Source organism: Mus caroli, unplaced genomic scaffold (genome assembly GCF_978045245.1).
Source record: "Mus caroli unplaced genomic scaffold, Mus_caroli_1 scaffold_6, whole genome shotgun sequence".
Lineage (NCBI taxonomy): Eukaryota > Metazoa > Chordata > Mammalia > Rodentia > Muridae > Mus > Mus caroli.
The window spans coordinates 23,203,406-23,219,354 of NW_028227261.1; the positions used below are offsets into that span (position 1 = coordinate 23,203,406).

At 52.2% G+C, this 15,949-nt stretch overlaps 1 protein-coding gene across 2 annotated transcripts in view; it reads left to right on the top strand.

Moving 5' to 3' along the window:
- The window catches only part of Man1c1 (mannosidase alpha class 1C member 1), a 140,146-nt gene that overhangs the window by 99,097 nt on the left and 25,100 nt on the right, over positions 1 to 15,949 (top strand). For both annotated transcript variants that reach the window (XM_021160348.3, XM_085838854.1), the window contains exons 3-4: positions 11,065 to 11,180; positions 13,052 to 13,132. In XM_021160348.3, coding sequence (XP_021016007.1) covers positions 11,065 to 11,180; positions 13,052 to 13,132 — 197 coding nt within the window. The remainder of the gene's footprint in view (positions 1 to 11,064; positions 11,181 to 13,051; positions 13,133 to 15,949) is intronic.

A 15,949-nucleotide genomic window follows, 5' to 3' on the forward strand; every position in this document is an offset into this window, starting at 1 on the left:
GAGCGTGACAAATACTCCGGGCTTTGACTATTGAGAACTGCCCTGGCCGCGGTGCCCTAGATACCCTGCCTCTCAATCTATGTGCACTGTGATGCTGTGAGTTGCCCAGGCTCCCATCCTTTTGTCCTCAGAAAGCCATTCAGACACCAGCATGAACTCAGGTTGGCTGTGGGTGATACCTATATGCCACCTAAGATGACCGTTTGCTTCTGTAATGAGCCAGGGTCCCGTTTCATAGCATGAATCGGGTGACCAGGGATACACAGCTGGTGATAACTCAGGATGTTTAGTGACCTGGCCGCCCCCTCCTCATCATGCATGGGTCAGCATTCCAGGCCTGTCCCTTAGCAAGAGTCAATCTGGATGCATGGGTCAGCATCCCAGGCCTGTCTCTTAGCAAGAGTCAGTCTGGAAGCATGGGTCAGCATCCCAGGCCTGTCCCTTAGCAAGAGTCAGTCTGGTGGTGGGTGCTGCGTGTGCTCAAGAGTCTCTGTAGTAAGGAAGTTGTTGGACCTGGTGGCCTACATTGGGAGTCAGAGGCAGGTCTATCTCTGGGTTCGAGGCTAGCCTGGGATACATAGTGACACTGTCTCGGAGTCAGGGAAACAGAGAGGGAGAAGGGGAGAGTGCAATTGGCTTCTGTCAGAATCTCGAATGCTCTGGGAACCAAGAAAGACAAACCCCAGGGCTGTCGGCTGGGTGTCCCCACCCTCTTCTCTCGATGCTGCCCATGCTTGCTCCTCAGTCCTCTCAGCTGGTTCACTCATGACTCAGACCCTGCTGCACAGCCAGCATCCTCTTGGGTCTTTGGTGGTTCTGGAGATAATAACAGGGCAAGACCTCTGCCTTCCCGGATCCCATGTGTCAGGGAAGTTTGGCCTCCTAGGAGCGCATCTGGAGCAGATAATGAGACCCAGAACAGTGTGGGGGTGGGGGTGGGGATGGGCATCAGACCTGAAGGCAGCTACATGGTGTTCATGCAGGAAAAAAAAAAAAAAAGCCATGCCGGCTGGCCCTGTACTGGGATGAGAGTCCCCAGGCCTCCAGGGAGAGATAAGTTCCTCACACAGAGACAATGCCTGACAAGGAATGGCACTGCAGCCCCAGGTAGGACTTAACACCAGGCTGCAGAGAAGCATCCTTGACCGCCTGCACTTAGGGACCTCTGCACAGTGGTGATATGGAGGTCCTCTGGGGCAAACCCTGGCTCCCAACCCCTACTCTTAAGACTTTTAGCTGACTCTAAGCCACTGTCTCTCATCTGTAACCACAGTCTCTTTGCCAAGTTGTCAGAAAGCTTGTGTGTGTGCTGTCAAGGCTCAGGGGTACCCCTTAGGGGTAGAGTATTTGCCAGTGTGTGTGAGGGCCTGGGTTCTGTCCCCAGCACCACAGCCAGGAATGGCAGTGCAGCCCAGATGCTGTAGCCCGCGTTCTGTGGGCTCTCTAGCCCCCAGGGCAGCTTAACAGGTAGAGGTACCATTGTTCCTTTTATACAGATAGTGAAACTGAGGCAGCACATGAACACTGGAGTCAAGTTTCCTTGGTGTCTCCAGAGTTCTACCCATTCTCTGTTGCTGGAAGGACTGCCCCCAGGGACTCAGCTCTGTACCAGTCTCTCTACCTCCCCGGCTACGTCTGCCATCTCCGTGTGTATCTTGCGGGTAAATGGGGCCCCTCTGATTGCAGTCTAATAAGTATTCATCTGGTTATCAGATCCACACATCTGTGCTGCTTGGCTCTGGCCCATGGAGTAAGAGGGAATGCATAGTAATCAATACATAGCCCTGTGTGGCCATAGTGTATGCCAGACAGGGTCTGTAACTGCACTGGGATGGGGAGACCCTCCTGTTACAGGCAGATGGAAGCTCTCCTAAGCAGGTTAGAGAGACAGCTTGCTAACTATACCAATCTACAGGAGGGTGAGAGGCCTTAAAGCTTAAGTTATTCCTGCCAACACACACATGCACACACACACACACACACACACATGCACTTACACAACCCTGAGTGACTATTGGGCACACCCCAGACTCATATCATAGCTCTGCTGAAGTTCTCTTCTGGGTCCACTCCAGACCACTCTTTATACAGCAGCCCATCAGATCTGGTCCTAAGCTAGCTAGATCCCCTTCCCTTAGCCCCCATGGCCCTATGCAGCCTGGGTCTGACCCCCTCTTCAGCTGCTGCTTTCCCTCTTCCTCCATGCCTTCTACTGCACCGAGAACTTGTTCACCTTGCGAAGAACCTTGAACCATCACAAACTTGCTAGGATTTCCCATCCTCCAGTGTATGCAGAGTGTGCTTGCTTCCTGCCACACCTTGCCCTTTCCCCTCCATACTTCTTAAGCTCTTATCAAATGGACACAGCACTTCCTAACCAAAGCGCACCACCCTCCAACGCAGCCCCATTCAGCTACCTTCCTCCCCTCTGCTGTAGACCTCTGCCCCTGCCCTCTGGCTGCCCGTAATCCTATACATGCGGTCTCAGAAGACACTGTTAGTAGAAAGGGAAGTTGGTTGAAGAGGGGACTCTGCAGATTTTAGGAGGTTGCCACCTGTGCTGGGGTGGAACTTCTATTTGATACAGCTATTTTAGGGCCCCCACTCTGGTAAGAAAGCCCCATTCGCCTCTGATTCACCAAGCCAGAGTGGGTGTGTTTCTTTGGTGTGTCGCCGGGACCCTGCCTGGGCTTAGGGAGTGTGTGTTCACATTCACCCAGGAGTCACCCAACACTCTTACAAGCATAGGTCACGGCACCTCTCTTCCCATGGAACTCCTGTGCCAGGCCCCAGCACCCTGAGAGCAGAGTGGGGCTGAATGGATGAATCTTGAGCAAGTGACTTAATCCGATAAGCCTTGATCCTCATCTGTGAGATTGAGACAATTTGAGAACTGTCACGAGGCTTCAGAGAGCAGTGTGTGGCACTGCAGTGCCTGGCAGGAAGTGAGCCCGGGAGAGGGGGGTGCAAGCGGGGAGAGGCAGTTCTGACGAGGTCTTGCTGGTCATGGGTGTTTATCAGGTTTCACACTCCACTGGCATTCTTTCCTGGGGTGTCAAAACCGAGCCAGGATCTAGGGGCATCATGCAACTGGCCTCTCCTACTGTCATCCTGTAGCAGAAGAGCGACAGAGAAGGAGGGGGCCAGATTCATCCACTGACCAGGATCCATGCCTGAGATAACTAACTAACCAACTCCCGTGATAACTGCATTCTTTTTTTTTTTTTTCTCCGTTTTTTTGAGACAGGGTTTCTCTGTGTAGCCCTGGCTAACCGCATTCTTGAACAGAGGCTAGATACACTGTAAACAGAGACCGCAGGACCTCCTTATCTCCTAGGTCCCACCTGCAACACTGTTGCATTGGACTTTATATTCCTAGGATGTGGGCGGTACCTGGAACCCTAGCAAAAGGCATGGCAGGCACAGAGACCTGTGCTAATGGATGCCCTGAGCAAACCCAGGGTTCTGCTGGCAATATGTGGTTGGGACAGAGCATCCCTTGCAGAGTGGGTAACAGAGGTATCCTGCAGAGGCTACAAGGTCTGGACTGCATCTTTGCTCAATGCATCAGGAGTTAGAACAGAAGGAATGGGGCCTTTAAATAGGCCAATGGCGTGGGCAGAGCAGACTAAGCAAGTGTTGTGTTTCTCAGCTTCTAGCGAGCGTTCTGGATTCCGGGAATAGTTCCTAATAACGGTTTTCCTCCCAGAATCTCCAAGAAGCTTTTGCCTGGAAACAGCCTCTGAGAGCAATTCAAGTGACCCAGGAAACAGCATCATAAACATTCCAGGAAAGAAAAAAAAAAAAAAAAAAAAGAAGAAGAAGAAGAAACCCAGACCACGTAGGAATAGAAAGGCTACTGTGTGGGTGGTATGCACTGTAATCCCAGCACTCAGGAAGCCAAGGCAGGAGGACCATTTGCTTGAGGCTAGCCTGGGCTACTTAGGGAAGGAAACAGAAGCTTTCTGTGCAACTGAAAGGCTTCCTCCTACAAAACAGTGGTTTTTGACAGTGTGCCATATGCTTTGTGGTGCGGGTGGGGGTAGGGATGGGGCAGGTACCACTTTAGTGGGTCTTCCTAGAAACTTATGTGGCAGAACTTCCCAGGAGCCTTTGTTGCTCCTGAATTCAATGCTCGCAGTGGTTATTTGATGAAACCGTCAGATCAGACAGGTCAGGAATTCTCAGAAGGCACAGCATGGATGGCTCTTCTTTGCACCTGTGCGCAGGCGCTCAGCTTCGTAGGTTGGAGGCGGAGGCTTTTCATTCATGTGTCTGGAATCCATGCCAGTTGTTGGCCAGACCTCTGGTGGGACTGTCAGTCGGGATAAATGTACATGGAGTTCTAGTGGCTGTCTTGGGCTCCCCGACAATATGGCATCTGTCCCTCACAGAGGCAGGAGAGCTGCCAATTTCTCAAGGCTGGCCTAGAAACCAACATATCCTCACATTCTTTATTCTGTGGGTCCGAGTCATTACCTGTCCTGCCCAGGTGTTGGGGTAAAGCCAAGGAAGGAGCGACCACACCCCAGGAAGCCTCACTGTCCTGGGCAAGCAGTGCCTTTGGTCCCCATCTGTAAAAAATCCAGTCTGCCACACACAGCCACCCTGCTCTCTGTGGCAGCCGAGAAAAGATGTCCATGTTGTTTCACTGCAGATCAAGAGAAGTCTCTGCGGATTGTATCATTAAATTAAACACAGCCATTAGTGCGTGGCTCCGGGGAGACGCAGTAATAGGCGAGGCCTTGGGTCATTTTTTTTCCTTCTAAATGTTCTTCTGGGAGCTGGAGTTGCCCAGCCTGACCCATTTCTCTCTGTTAATATAACATCACATAAAAGACATCATTATTATATGGCAGAGCTGGTGGGGACACAGACCAGGCAAGTAGCTCTGTGAAGGTGGCCCTGGCCCTGAGAGGAGGTGCTGGGGCCCGAAGTTCTCACTCCTCTCAACAGGCAGCTCTGTGTGAGGTGAGGTGATGACCTTGAGTGTTGATCCTCTTTGGTGTTGTCCAGCTTGGGTTTTGAGACCTAGTCTGTCCTTGGCCTGGAGTTCATTGATTAGGTTAGACTGACTCTGCACTGAATCGAGGGCAGCCTCCTGTCTGTCATTATTCCACAAGAATGGCTGTGGGTGGGGTAGGGAGGGGTGTGTGTGTGTGTGTGTGTGTGTGTGTGTGTGTGTGGTGTGTGTTTAGACAAGGCCTCACTCTCTAGCTCTGGCTTCCCTGGAACTGTGTGAATCAAGCTGGCCTTGAACTCATAGACATCAGCCTATCTCTGCTTCCTGAGTGCTAGAACTAAAGCAGTATACAACCACTGCCAGCAAGAATAAAGGCTAAACCTAACCCCAGCTCTCCCCAGCACAGGGACTGTAAAAGCGTGCCAACCTAGCTTCTTCATTATTACATTTATTTGTTTGTTTGTTTGTTTAGTGTGTGTATGCTTGGGGATGATCCAACAGGAATGGGGGTCTTTATGCCAGAGGCACCAGGGATTGTTTCTCAGAGAACACAGCAGAAGGTTCAGTGTCATGCACACAAGGCTATGGGAGTCAGAGAGGTGCCGAGGGCCATCGAGGTGGACCCTAGGCTGCCACAGGGGGGTGGGAGCAAGGGTTGGTAGAGGAGCGTGTATGAGGAGGCTCCGGGAATGGACACTGGGCCTTTGCGCAGAGCTCTGGCCTTTAGGCTGCTTGGAAACAAGACTGCAAGGTTCAATATGAGAGGGACAGAGAGACAGAGGAACTCTCTTTAACCTTTGAGCATTCATCGGAGAGAAAGATACAAGGAGAATGCCCCAGGAGAGTGTTGTGCAAATGCTCTGAGTGGGAACAGGTTCACGGGTGGAATCAGGGAAGGCTGTGTGGGAAGCAAGCTACTAACCTGTCATGATGCAGGGAGATCATTTGTACAAATCCATGAAGGCAAGGGCAAGCACCCCTTAATTGTACGGGTACTGGGAAGCCATGCCAGGGAGACGCTCCACCGGATCTAGTTCTAGGAAGACAAGACATATGAAAACAGAAGCAGTGCTGAGAGCTGGTGCTTAGAGGTCAGGTGTCAAGGTGGCCCACACAGCAGATACTCGGGACCACCAAAAGCATTGTGGAGGGGCTGCCCAGGGACAGTCAGGTGCAGGGGCCTGATGACAGGGTATTGTGTACACACCCACATTGCTATCCCCCTCCATCCCACGCAGCCAGCAGTATTGTGGTGCAGGACCTACAATCTCCCATGGGAGGTTTCTGAAGGCTTCATTCCATGAACCAGTCAGAACAGTTAGATGACAGCATCCCTTCTCCCACATAGAAAGGACCACACTTCGTAACCCTTCCCTATGTCCTAGCCAGGCCAGTTTCAAGATGAACAAAGGGATCCGATTAACCAAATGCTGTGTTCATCTAGCAGGGGCAGGTGAGTGTATGGTGGGTGAGTTATGCTCAGGGACCAGAGATGACTCTTCAATGCTCCACCCAAGGGTCTTCCCCTTCATCCACAGATAATTTTGATCCTTGGAGCAGGCGTGCTGCAGGGTCATGCCAGGTCATGCTGGATTTGGAGCCAGTTCTGCTTGCTGGGTCTCTGTTCTTTCTAGCATGTTCCACTGTATCCTGCTCTGACTAGGTTATCCTGTGTAAAACATGGAACTCAGAAACAGGGCTGAGAGAATAGGCTCACCCACAGCCCACTGTAGCAGCAGCCCCAGGAAAGGTCTGGCTGCTGTTGTGAGCCCTGTGGGATCTTTAGGTATACATAGGTCATGGCCTCTCTACTGGCAACTCTGTTCCCTGTGGAAACCGTCCCAGCTGGCACTTAAGGTTGGACAGGAGATAGGGCCTTCTCTGTCTTCTAGCATGAACTCTGGGATAACCCTGAGGCTGAGGGGAAGGTTCTCAGTAAGTGCCTTGCTGGACCCCAGCCCGGCCAGGTGCAGGGAGAGGGGTGGAGCAGAGACCAACCAAGCCAAGAAGCCAGAGCCTCAAGCCAGAGCAGGCCCTCACCAACAAACCCAGCCGGTTTCTCAGGTGTCCACATCAGATGTCTGGAGGTGTCATGCGGACAGCTGGTCATGAGGAGCCCTGGTTGAGCCCCAAGAGACAGAGGCCATTGAGGTGAACAGGTGACCCAGGGCAGGATTCTGAAATCAGAGACCTTGCCGTGCCCTGGGGGAAAGGACTGAGCTTCCTCCCGGTCCTGGCCTGGAGCTGAGTGCTAGGTTGGGTGAGCGGGTAGATCCTTTTGCTCAGAGTTGAGAGGCCACACTGGCAGTGGAAGCTTATCACCCCTGAGCTGGCTTAGTCCTTGATAGGGCCTCATCTGTGAGATGAAAGACTGACCTAGAAGGACCTCAGAGTCCCTCTAGACCCTTCAAACACAGGGCCCCATGTCACCAGGTCCTTCAGTGTGGGGCCTTGCTGGAACCTTGCCTGCCCCGGCACCTTTTAGAAGGGAGGTGGCCGGGAAAGGAATACCTGACTGGCTTCATGGCTGTGGAAGGGGCAGACACGCTCCACGCTAGCTTAAGCCCTAGTTCAAGCACCCAAGTGCACCCCTTCCTCTGTGGCCAGCCTTCCCTTCTGTGATATGCCCGTAACAGCTGGCCCTGCCTTTACCCCACTCCTCCCTCGCCCTCCTTCTCTCTAGTTCTTTTTCAGGCTGTGCCTGTATCACACCACGCCTTCCCATGATCCAGTTCAGGGTTCTCCATGGGCACTGCCAGCACAAGTGAGCAGTTAAGGCCACATGGGTAGAGAATTCCTGGGTGCGGGGACACCGAAGCCAGACTAGACCCAGTGGGCTCTGCAGAGGAGGGCTGAGCCTGTGCCTCCTGCGCCCTCCCCCCAGAGCTTGTGCAGAGGCACAGTGGGAACAGCCACTCTTCTGGGGGGTCATGCTGGGTCCTCTGTGCCCCTTGGTTTGACCTGAGTGAGTCCAGCCAGCCACCGATGGAAAATATTTGGGAGGAAAGTGTGTATTGGACTTGATCTTCTTTTCTCTGGCTCCTAATACAGTGTGATAGGGACTCGTCTGACACTGAGTCTTATAACTCATCTGAAATGAAATAGAACACATGGGAGAATTGCCGGTCCTATGCAAAAAAAATCCCATTTATATATGGGACTTGAACATCTACAAATTGGCACATCAGAGGAGAGTTGGGGATGGTGAGGACAAAAGATGGGGACAAATGATCTCAGGACCAGCGTCCGGGTGGTGGGGGCAAGCAGGTAGCTTTCTGTGAACTCGCTGCCCTGGAATAAGAGGGAGTGCGAGGACTGTTGGGTTGAGCATTTGTTTGGCTTCTTTGTCTAAACCGTCTTCCCGTTGGGTTGAGCATTTGTTTGGCTTCTTTGTCTAAACCGTCTTCCCGTTTCCTTTTTGATGGAAATAAATCTCTTATTGATAAAAATAACCCAGAAGAAATAAACCGCACTTCGGCCCAGCACCCAGAGATAAGCCCTGAGCCCCGCTGCCTCCAGCTTGGAGCCTAGAGGTCCCCTCTTCACTTTGCAATAAAAGAGCTTGTGCCACGCTACCTTTGGGGCTTTCTTGGCTTGAGACCGTACATGTGTGCATGTGCCAGGTGGCTACACTGGTGGCCACTGGGCTCCAGGGATCACCCGATCTCTGCTCTCCCAGCTCTGGGGTTACAGGCATCGCCACCACGTCACTAACCAAGCTGTCTCCGACACCAGTTCTGGTTTTGTTCTTTAATCTCTTTTTGTATTGTTTGAGAATTTCTTACATGCCTATAATGTTTGCTCAACCCCATCCTCTTCCCTTCTCCTCTAATTCTTCCCGTCTTGTCCTTCCCAGTGTCCTGTGCTCTTTTTGAAAACCTGCTGAGTCCACTTAGCACTGTCTGTGTTTACCTGAGGGTAGGAACATCTACTGGAGCGTGTGTAGTGTGTGAGCTGCTTTTCTGTTGCTGTGATAAAACCATACAAGCCAACGTAAGATATGGAGGGAAGAGTTTATTTGAGATTATGGTTCCAAGGTGAATGTCCATAATGGCCTAGGAGGCATGGCAGTCAGAGGCCAGAACAGGAAGCTGAGAGACTGCTCCTCAACCACAGACAGGAAGTTGAGAGTGAGAACAGGAAGTTGATCAATGCCCAGTGATGCACTTTCTCCAGCAAAGCCGTGTGTACCTCCTAAAGGTCTCATAAGCTACCTCCATAAACAAGTGCCACCAACACAGGACCGGATGTTCAGGCACAGAGTCTGAGGGGACATCATCTCTGGCGAGAACGGACTCTCCTCCTCTGGCAGCCATCAATTGCCAGTAGCTCCTTAGCTAGGGGTGTGATGCCATGCTGCAGTCTTTCTGGCTTGTTTTTTAAAGATTTATTTATTATATGTAAGTACACTGTAGCTGTCTTCAGACACTCCAGAAGAGGGAGTTAGATCTCATTACAGATGGTTGTGAGCCACCATGTGGTTGCTGGGATTTGAACTCTGGACCTTTGGAAGAGTAGTCGGGTGCTCTTACCCACTGAGCCATCTCACCAGCCCCTCTGACTTGTTCTTGTGCAGTTCTTATGCATGTTACCCCAGCCACTTTGAATTCGTGTGTGCAATGGCCCTGTCATGTCTGGCAAATTGTTTTGCTTTGGACATCTGCTCTGTCTGGCTCTTATAGGATTTCCAGCCCTTCTTCCCAAATGATCCCTGAGCCTTGGGTGAGGAGTAGCGATGTCTCGGCTCTCTGTATTAATTGCCACCTCCTGTAAATAAATAAATAAATAAATAAATAAATAAATAAATAAATAAGCAGGCAGGGAGGCAGGCAGGCAAGCCTCTCTGACGAGGCCTGAGAGATGTGTGAATCTATGGATACAAAGATAAGTACTTAGGAGGCCGTTAGAGGTGTCCACTTAGCAAGGTACTAGTACTAGGTTCTCCCTTAGGGCTTCTGGCCTAGCCAGCCACAGATTGTCGGCCCAGTGAATAGTACTGGGCTTGAGTCCAGCTTTGTGGCGCAGGATTCAAATCCAACCAGAAAGTGTTTGGTTACTCCCATAAGGGTAATGCCACTATTACGCCACCGGGTCTCTATTGCCAGGCAGTTGTGGCTGTAGCGCACAGCGTGCAGAAGTGGATCAGGTCGATGATTGATTTCCTTCGCTGATAGCATGCATGGCACCTCCCAGGATCGTGAAAGCTACACAGTAGGGGTGAAGCTTCCAAGGCGGTGCCAGCTTGATCGCACCATATTCGAGAATTATAGAATTCAAGAATGTGGGGTCTTCAGCAATGGAGTCTTACCATCAAGTCTGCAGGACAGCCAATAGCAATAGCCTCTAACATTTGGGGGAGTCTAAAGGACCCCACTGACCAGCAACTTTTTATATGATAGACAGTGTCTGGCTTTAGAAGTCATTATGTAACTCAGGCTAGCCTTGGAATTCATTGTGTAGCCCAGGTTGGCCTTGAGCTCCTAGCAACCCTCCTGCTACTGCCTCCTGAGTGCTTGAGTTGTAGGCATGCACCACACAGCCTGACTGGTTTGGTTTTGTTTTGTTAACTTAAGTGGTCTCTGGGTTATCTTCCAAGTGCATAAAGACAGGTCTATGTCACCTCTGTGGATGGATGTTCCTGTGATGTCCCTATGCTATGTTCTAGCCTCCATTGCAGGACTTGGGGGACTTGGATCTCCATTCTGGGTTCACAGACATGGCTATCTCCCTGCATAAGCAGATGTGAGCGCCTGTATTTTCCACAGGATAAAGCAGAAGGCAGGTTGATTGAGCCACAGGACTGGCTGTGCCCTGGGAGCTGTGTGTGTCACATTGGTCAGGGCAAGTGTCTCCTGGAGCTGAGTGAGTTGCTGACCACAGACTGACCATGGTCTGGGAATGGGTCAGCACGCCCTCCATCTCCCCTCCCTCAACGAGACAGGATGGTGGGTCCATTCTCACCTTTACTGGTGGTACTTACTAGATGCTACCTTGAAGTTCTCCAGGCATTTGGGGACCCGAGGGAAGGGTGACCTGTCGAGCAAAGAATGGAAAGGATAATAATGGCCCCCAGGTCACACATGCGATTCTCTGTCCCGCAGGCGGTCTCAGTGGGGCTACCATCATCGATTCTCTTGACACCCTCTACCTCATGGAGCTGAAAGAGGAGTTCCAAGAGGCCAAGGCCTGGGTGCAAGACAGCTTCCACCTGAACGTGGTGAGTCGGAAGTGGTTGGGAAGGCAAGGGCTCCACAGACAATGGGCTTCTGGCCTGGGACTATGTAATAGAGCAGCGGAGAGCCAGGCTGCAGTATATACCCTGGAGAGCCAGGCTGCAGTATATACCCTGGAGAGCCAGGCTGCAGTATATACCCTGGAGAGCCAGGCTACAGTATATACCCTGGAGAGCCAGGCTACAGTATATACCCTGGAGAGCCAGGCTGCAGTATATACCCTGGAGAGCCAGGCTGTCCCTCCCTCTCCACTGCTCATCTTGTGCCTGTCACTTTCTCAGCAAGTGGTAGGAGGGAAAGTGGCTTAGTTAGAGCCAAGAGATGAGGGGCGCCTGAGCTGAACTGGAGAGCTGGGAAGGGCTTCTCACCTCCCCGACCCTTCCGACCCTTCCGAGAGGCAGGAATGATGACCCACTGGCAGAGGGCTGTGGAGAGTTTTTTATGGCGCCATAAAGTCAACCCAAGGCTAAGTGGGTTCCTCATCACCGCTATAATTGCTAGAATCATCTTGAGGCCTTTGTGAGCCCAGCTGAGCCTTTGTTCCTTTTCAGTGGATGAGGGAGGGGCAGAGGAGCATCTTCAGGGACTCACCTGGCACAGGCCCCAGCTCCTCCCGGCAGAGGATGGGTCTGCCCAGGGGACCACGGAGCTGTGGACACTCAGGCAGCCTGGGGTAGGTTGGAGTGTTTTCAGGAAAAAAAGAAAGGTGGGGTCATGATCTCTTTGCGCCTTAGCTTCTTCATCTAGAGAGTGGGGTGACATCACGGAGCCCTACGAGGTTAAAAGGAAGTGAGATTTGCACACTTTTTGCTCGTGGAAACATCCTCCCAGATTAACAGCTAACAATGGCCGCTGTGCATAGTGAAGGCTTGAGTCAGACCTGGTAGTGTGGTCCTGGAATCCCAGTGGAGGCTGAAACAGCCAGAGCACAAGTTCAAGGCTAGCCTGGGCAATTTAGCGAGACCCTGTCTCAAAAGAAAGAAAAAAAAAGCCAGGACTATAACTCATTTGCCTAGACCCTCAGTTAACTCCACAGCGTTAGAAATAAAAATTTAAAATTCGATGCGGAAAGCTGCCAAGGGAAGCACCTGCGGTAAGGGGTGGAAACAGGAGCCTTCGTGAGACCTGCCACAGCTTACTGAGTCACCGTGAGAAGGCTTGCCTGGGAGGTGGTGTCACACTCGTTCTGTGCAGGAGGAAACGGGGGGGGGGGCGGGCGGGAAGGGGCTTGGGGGGGCGGCAAGAAATCTATCCCAAGTCACAAAGCCATGTACAGATGGTGCCCTTGGCAAGATGCCTCCACACCTGCTTTATACTGGGCAGTGTGTGGGGCACAGGCATGGAGAAGGGCAGTGTCGGTGGGCCCAGAGGCTGCCGGCTCTTACACAGACATCTGCCCACAGCCTCTCCTGCTCAGCCCTGCCCTGCTCTCTCACTCCAGCTAAGCCATGGGAGCTTCTTGGGACAGGGCAAGGGTGGCAGGCCAGGCTAGAGAAGGTTTGGCTTCTCCTTGGGCTAAGCTTCTCCTGCAGCTCGGCACAGGTCCTGGAGCTCCTTGGAGCCCAGCCAGGCGGAACTGCTCCAATGGCCTCCGGCAAGGCTGGGGATGGGAGCCAAAGCCGGTGTTTATTTGGAACACTTAAATGCACAGTAGCAACTGCCAGGCAGGTGCTGGCCTCTCCCAACCTCAGCTATGAAAACGGAGCAGTGGCCTGGCCTGCTGGGGTCCTCGAGGCAGGGTACAGGTGTGTATTGAGGGGAGCAGCGTGGCCCTTGTCCAGGGCCTGGCTGGCTGTGGGAGACTCACACGTATCCTTACTGGACCTGTTGTCCCCCCTCCCCCACCTTCTTGCAGAGTGGGGAAGCATCTTTGTTTGAAGTGAACATCCGGTATATCGGAGGACTGCTCTCGGCCTTCTACCTGACTGGAGATGAGGTAAGTTGGTCCTTTGAGGCTCCAGGCTGGACAGGTCTTAGAAAAACTATAGTTCTGCCTCTACTTTCCCATGGCTTCATGGGGGCAGGAAGTCAGCCAGAGACCAACCAGGACCCCGAGTCCTCCCCGCCCCCCGACTCCATGAGGATTCCACATTGCACAGATCTATGGCCCAGGTGAGCACACTTGGGGCCCAGAGCACCTGATGACTTCTGTGAGGATGGAACCATGTCTGTGCAGAACCAGACGCTTGCAAACTGACATTCGTAGATTTCAGGTCTCAGGACCCACAAGGCCACGGTGCTGCTTCCTCTTACCCCCATGGACATTGGCCTTTTTTTTTTTTTTTAAACAGGTGTGAGTGTTCGCTTGTATGTATATATGTGAACCGCATGTGTGTCTAGTACCCACAGAAACCAGAAGAAGGCATTGAATCCCCTGAAATTGTAGTTACACCTGGCTGTGTTAGGATTGAACCTGGGTCCTCTGGAAGAGCAGTCAGTGATCTTAACTGCCAAGTCACAGAGCCCATAGATTTTCATATACTTCACAGCCAACCCTTTCCTTGGCTCCCCTCCTGGGCAGAACTGGCTGCACCCATTCTCAAGGGAGCAGTGGGGCAACGGGGCCGCCCTGCTGGCCATAACCTGTAACTGCAAGCTTTTGAGGGCCAAGAAGTGCCCAGGGTCACCTGCTGGTGGCCTTAAACAAGTCCCCTCTTACCACTTTCTTTCGAGTCATAGGATGGTCATGTTACCTCTTTAGACCAAACAGCCCTTGTGACATGGAACAGGACAGAGTTTGGCTTGGCCTGGGCTGTCACCTCCAAATGATGTCTTCTCTCTGCCAGAGAATTCTGAATTGAACTGAGATTGGGAGGAACTGGAGCCTCCCCTCTCCCCTCGTGAGCACTTGTCATAGCACAGTCTGAGTATCAGGTGGCCGGGTTGGCAGTGTCCCCAGAATATAGGTCATCAGTCAGACTGTTCCCCGGGATCCAGAGGGCCCCTCTGCCCAACTCTGCCACCACTTGGAATTAGGAGCCAGGCAGGTAAAGCAGGCAAGCTACAGAGAAATCCTGACCCGCTCCGTAACTATGATCCAAGAAAGTCTCCTTCCCTTGCTGTTGTGACTGAAGTTGAGAGCTTAGAGGCAGCAAGCCGCCTCTATCTCTCCAGTCGCTTCAGGCCTCTCTCCATCAAACATAATCTCCTCAGCAGAGATTACTGCTTGTACCAATTTGTCCAAAAAAATTGTCGATGGGAGCCCTCGGCGTTGAGCCACCCAGAGCTTGAATATCGTTTGAAAACCCCAGGACAGGAAAATGACAGAGCGAGCAGGGGGAAAAACAGCAAAGTCACTCATGTGCTTCAGAGGCTCCTGCCCAGCCCCCGCTGGCTGGCGTGGTTGGAGGGATGGATGCAGGGAAGGGGAGGGGAGATGCTTAGGACCAAGAAGCTAGTGGCTCCTGATGACAGCCTCCCAGCTCTCCTTTGACCCTTCTCTGAAGAGTCTGTCGTTCTGAGCCTGTGACTTCCTGAGTGGCCTGCACTTTGACTTCAGGATGTACATCTGGGGCTGTGGCCCAGGGCATTGGTGACTTGAGAAACAGTTCACAGCCAGGCGGTGGTGTCCTTCTGTAATCCCAGCACTCAGGAGGCAGAGACAGGTGGATCTCTGTGTTAGAGGCTAGCCTGGTCTACAAGGTGAGTTCCAGGACAGCCAGAGCTATACAGAGAACCCTGTCTCAAAAAAAAAAAAAAAAAAAAAAAAAAAAAAAGGAAGGAAGGAGGAAAAGAGGACTTCATAAGGCTCAGAAGGAAGCCCGAGTAACGAGCATGCTGAGTCTTTCTGTACAGCGAGGTGCAGCACACATCCACGGTCTCCGCTATGCCCAGCCTTCTTCCTTTCTAAATACCGGGTTTTGAGTTCTGTGCACAGCACTGTGAGAGCTGCCTATGTCCCATCAGTGAAAGGAGGGCATCACCCACTTACAGATGATGAAACAGACTAACAACCATGACTCACTGAGGGCTGTGCCAGGCCCTGCTCCAGTCCTTTGACCCTCCAGTCTGTCTCCATTGTCAGTGCCTCTTCCAGTCACACTAAGCTCAAGCCACACCTAGTGGCTGCCTGTTGGGGGCATGTCTTAACTTCCTACAACTGTGTGTGCCACATCTGCTGCCTGCCACTTTCTTGGCTTCAGAGGAAGTGGCAGAAGAGGACCCTGCTGGCTGGTCACTCCTGCTGAGACTGACTCCCGTCAAGAGTCTGGCATGAGGCCAGAGAGATGTCTTGGTAGACATGAGAGCACTGGATGCTCTTGTAGAGGACCTGGGTTCAATTCCTAGCACCCACATGGCGGCTCACCAGCCTCTACAGCTCCCCTCCCAGGGGTCCTGATGCCCTCTTCTGGCTTTCCTGAGCCCTACATGTATACGGTGTAGAGGCATACATACTGGCTAAACAACTTTACACATAGAATAATAATTTTTTAAGATGACAGGCATAATCAGAGCTGTTCCTGGGGATGCTGGGACAGAGCTTCACAGTTCAGAAGCATGTCCGCACAAAAGCTCCCTCTTTCTCAATTTCTGCAAGAACTCTGTGGAGCTGCCATGGCACGTCCACCATTCTACTGGGCAGATGGGGAAACTGAGGCTCAGAGACAGTGCAGGGTTCAACGAAGGTCACACAGTGGCAGAGAGAATGTGTGCTGGGCCCTTGGCTCTGTGTGCTTTCTGCCCCTGTAAGATGAAACTCACACCTGTTTCCCTTCTGTTCGGGGACTAGGACTACGAGGCCACTGAGGCCACA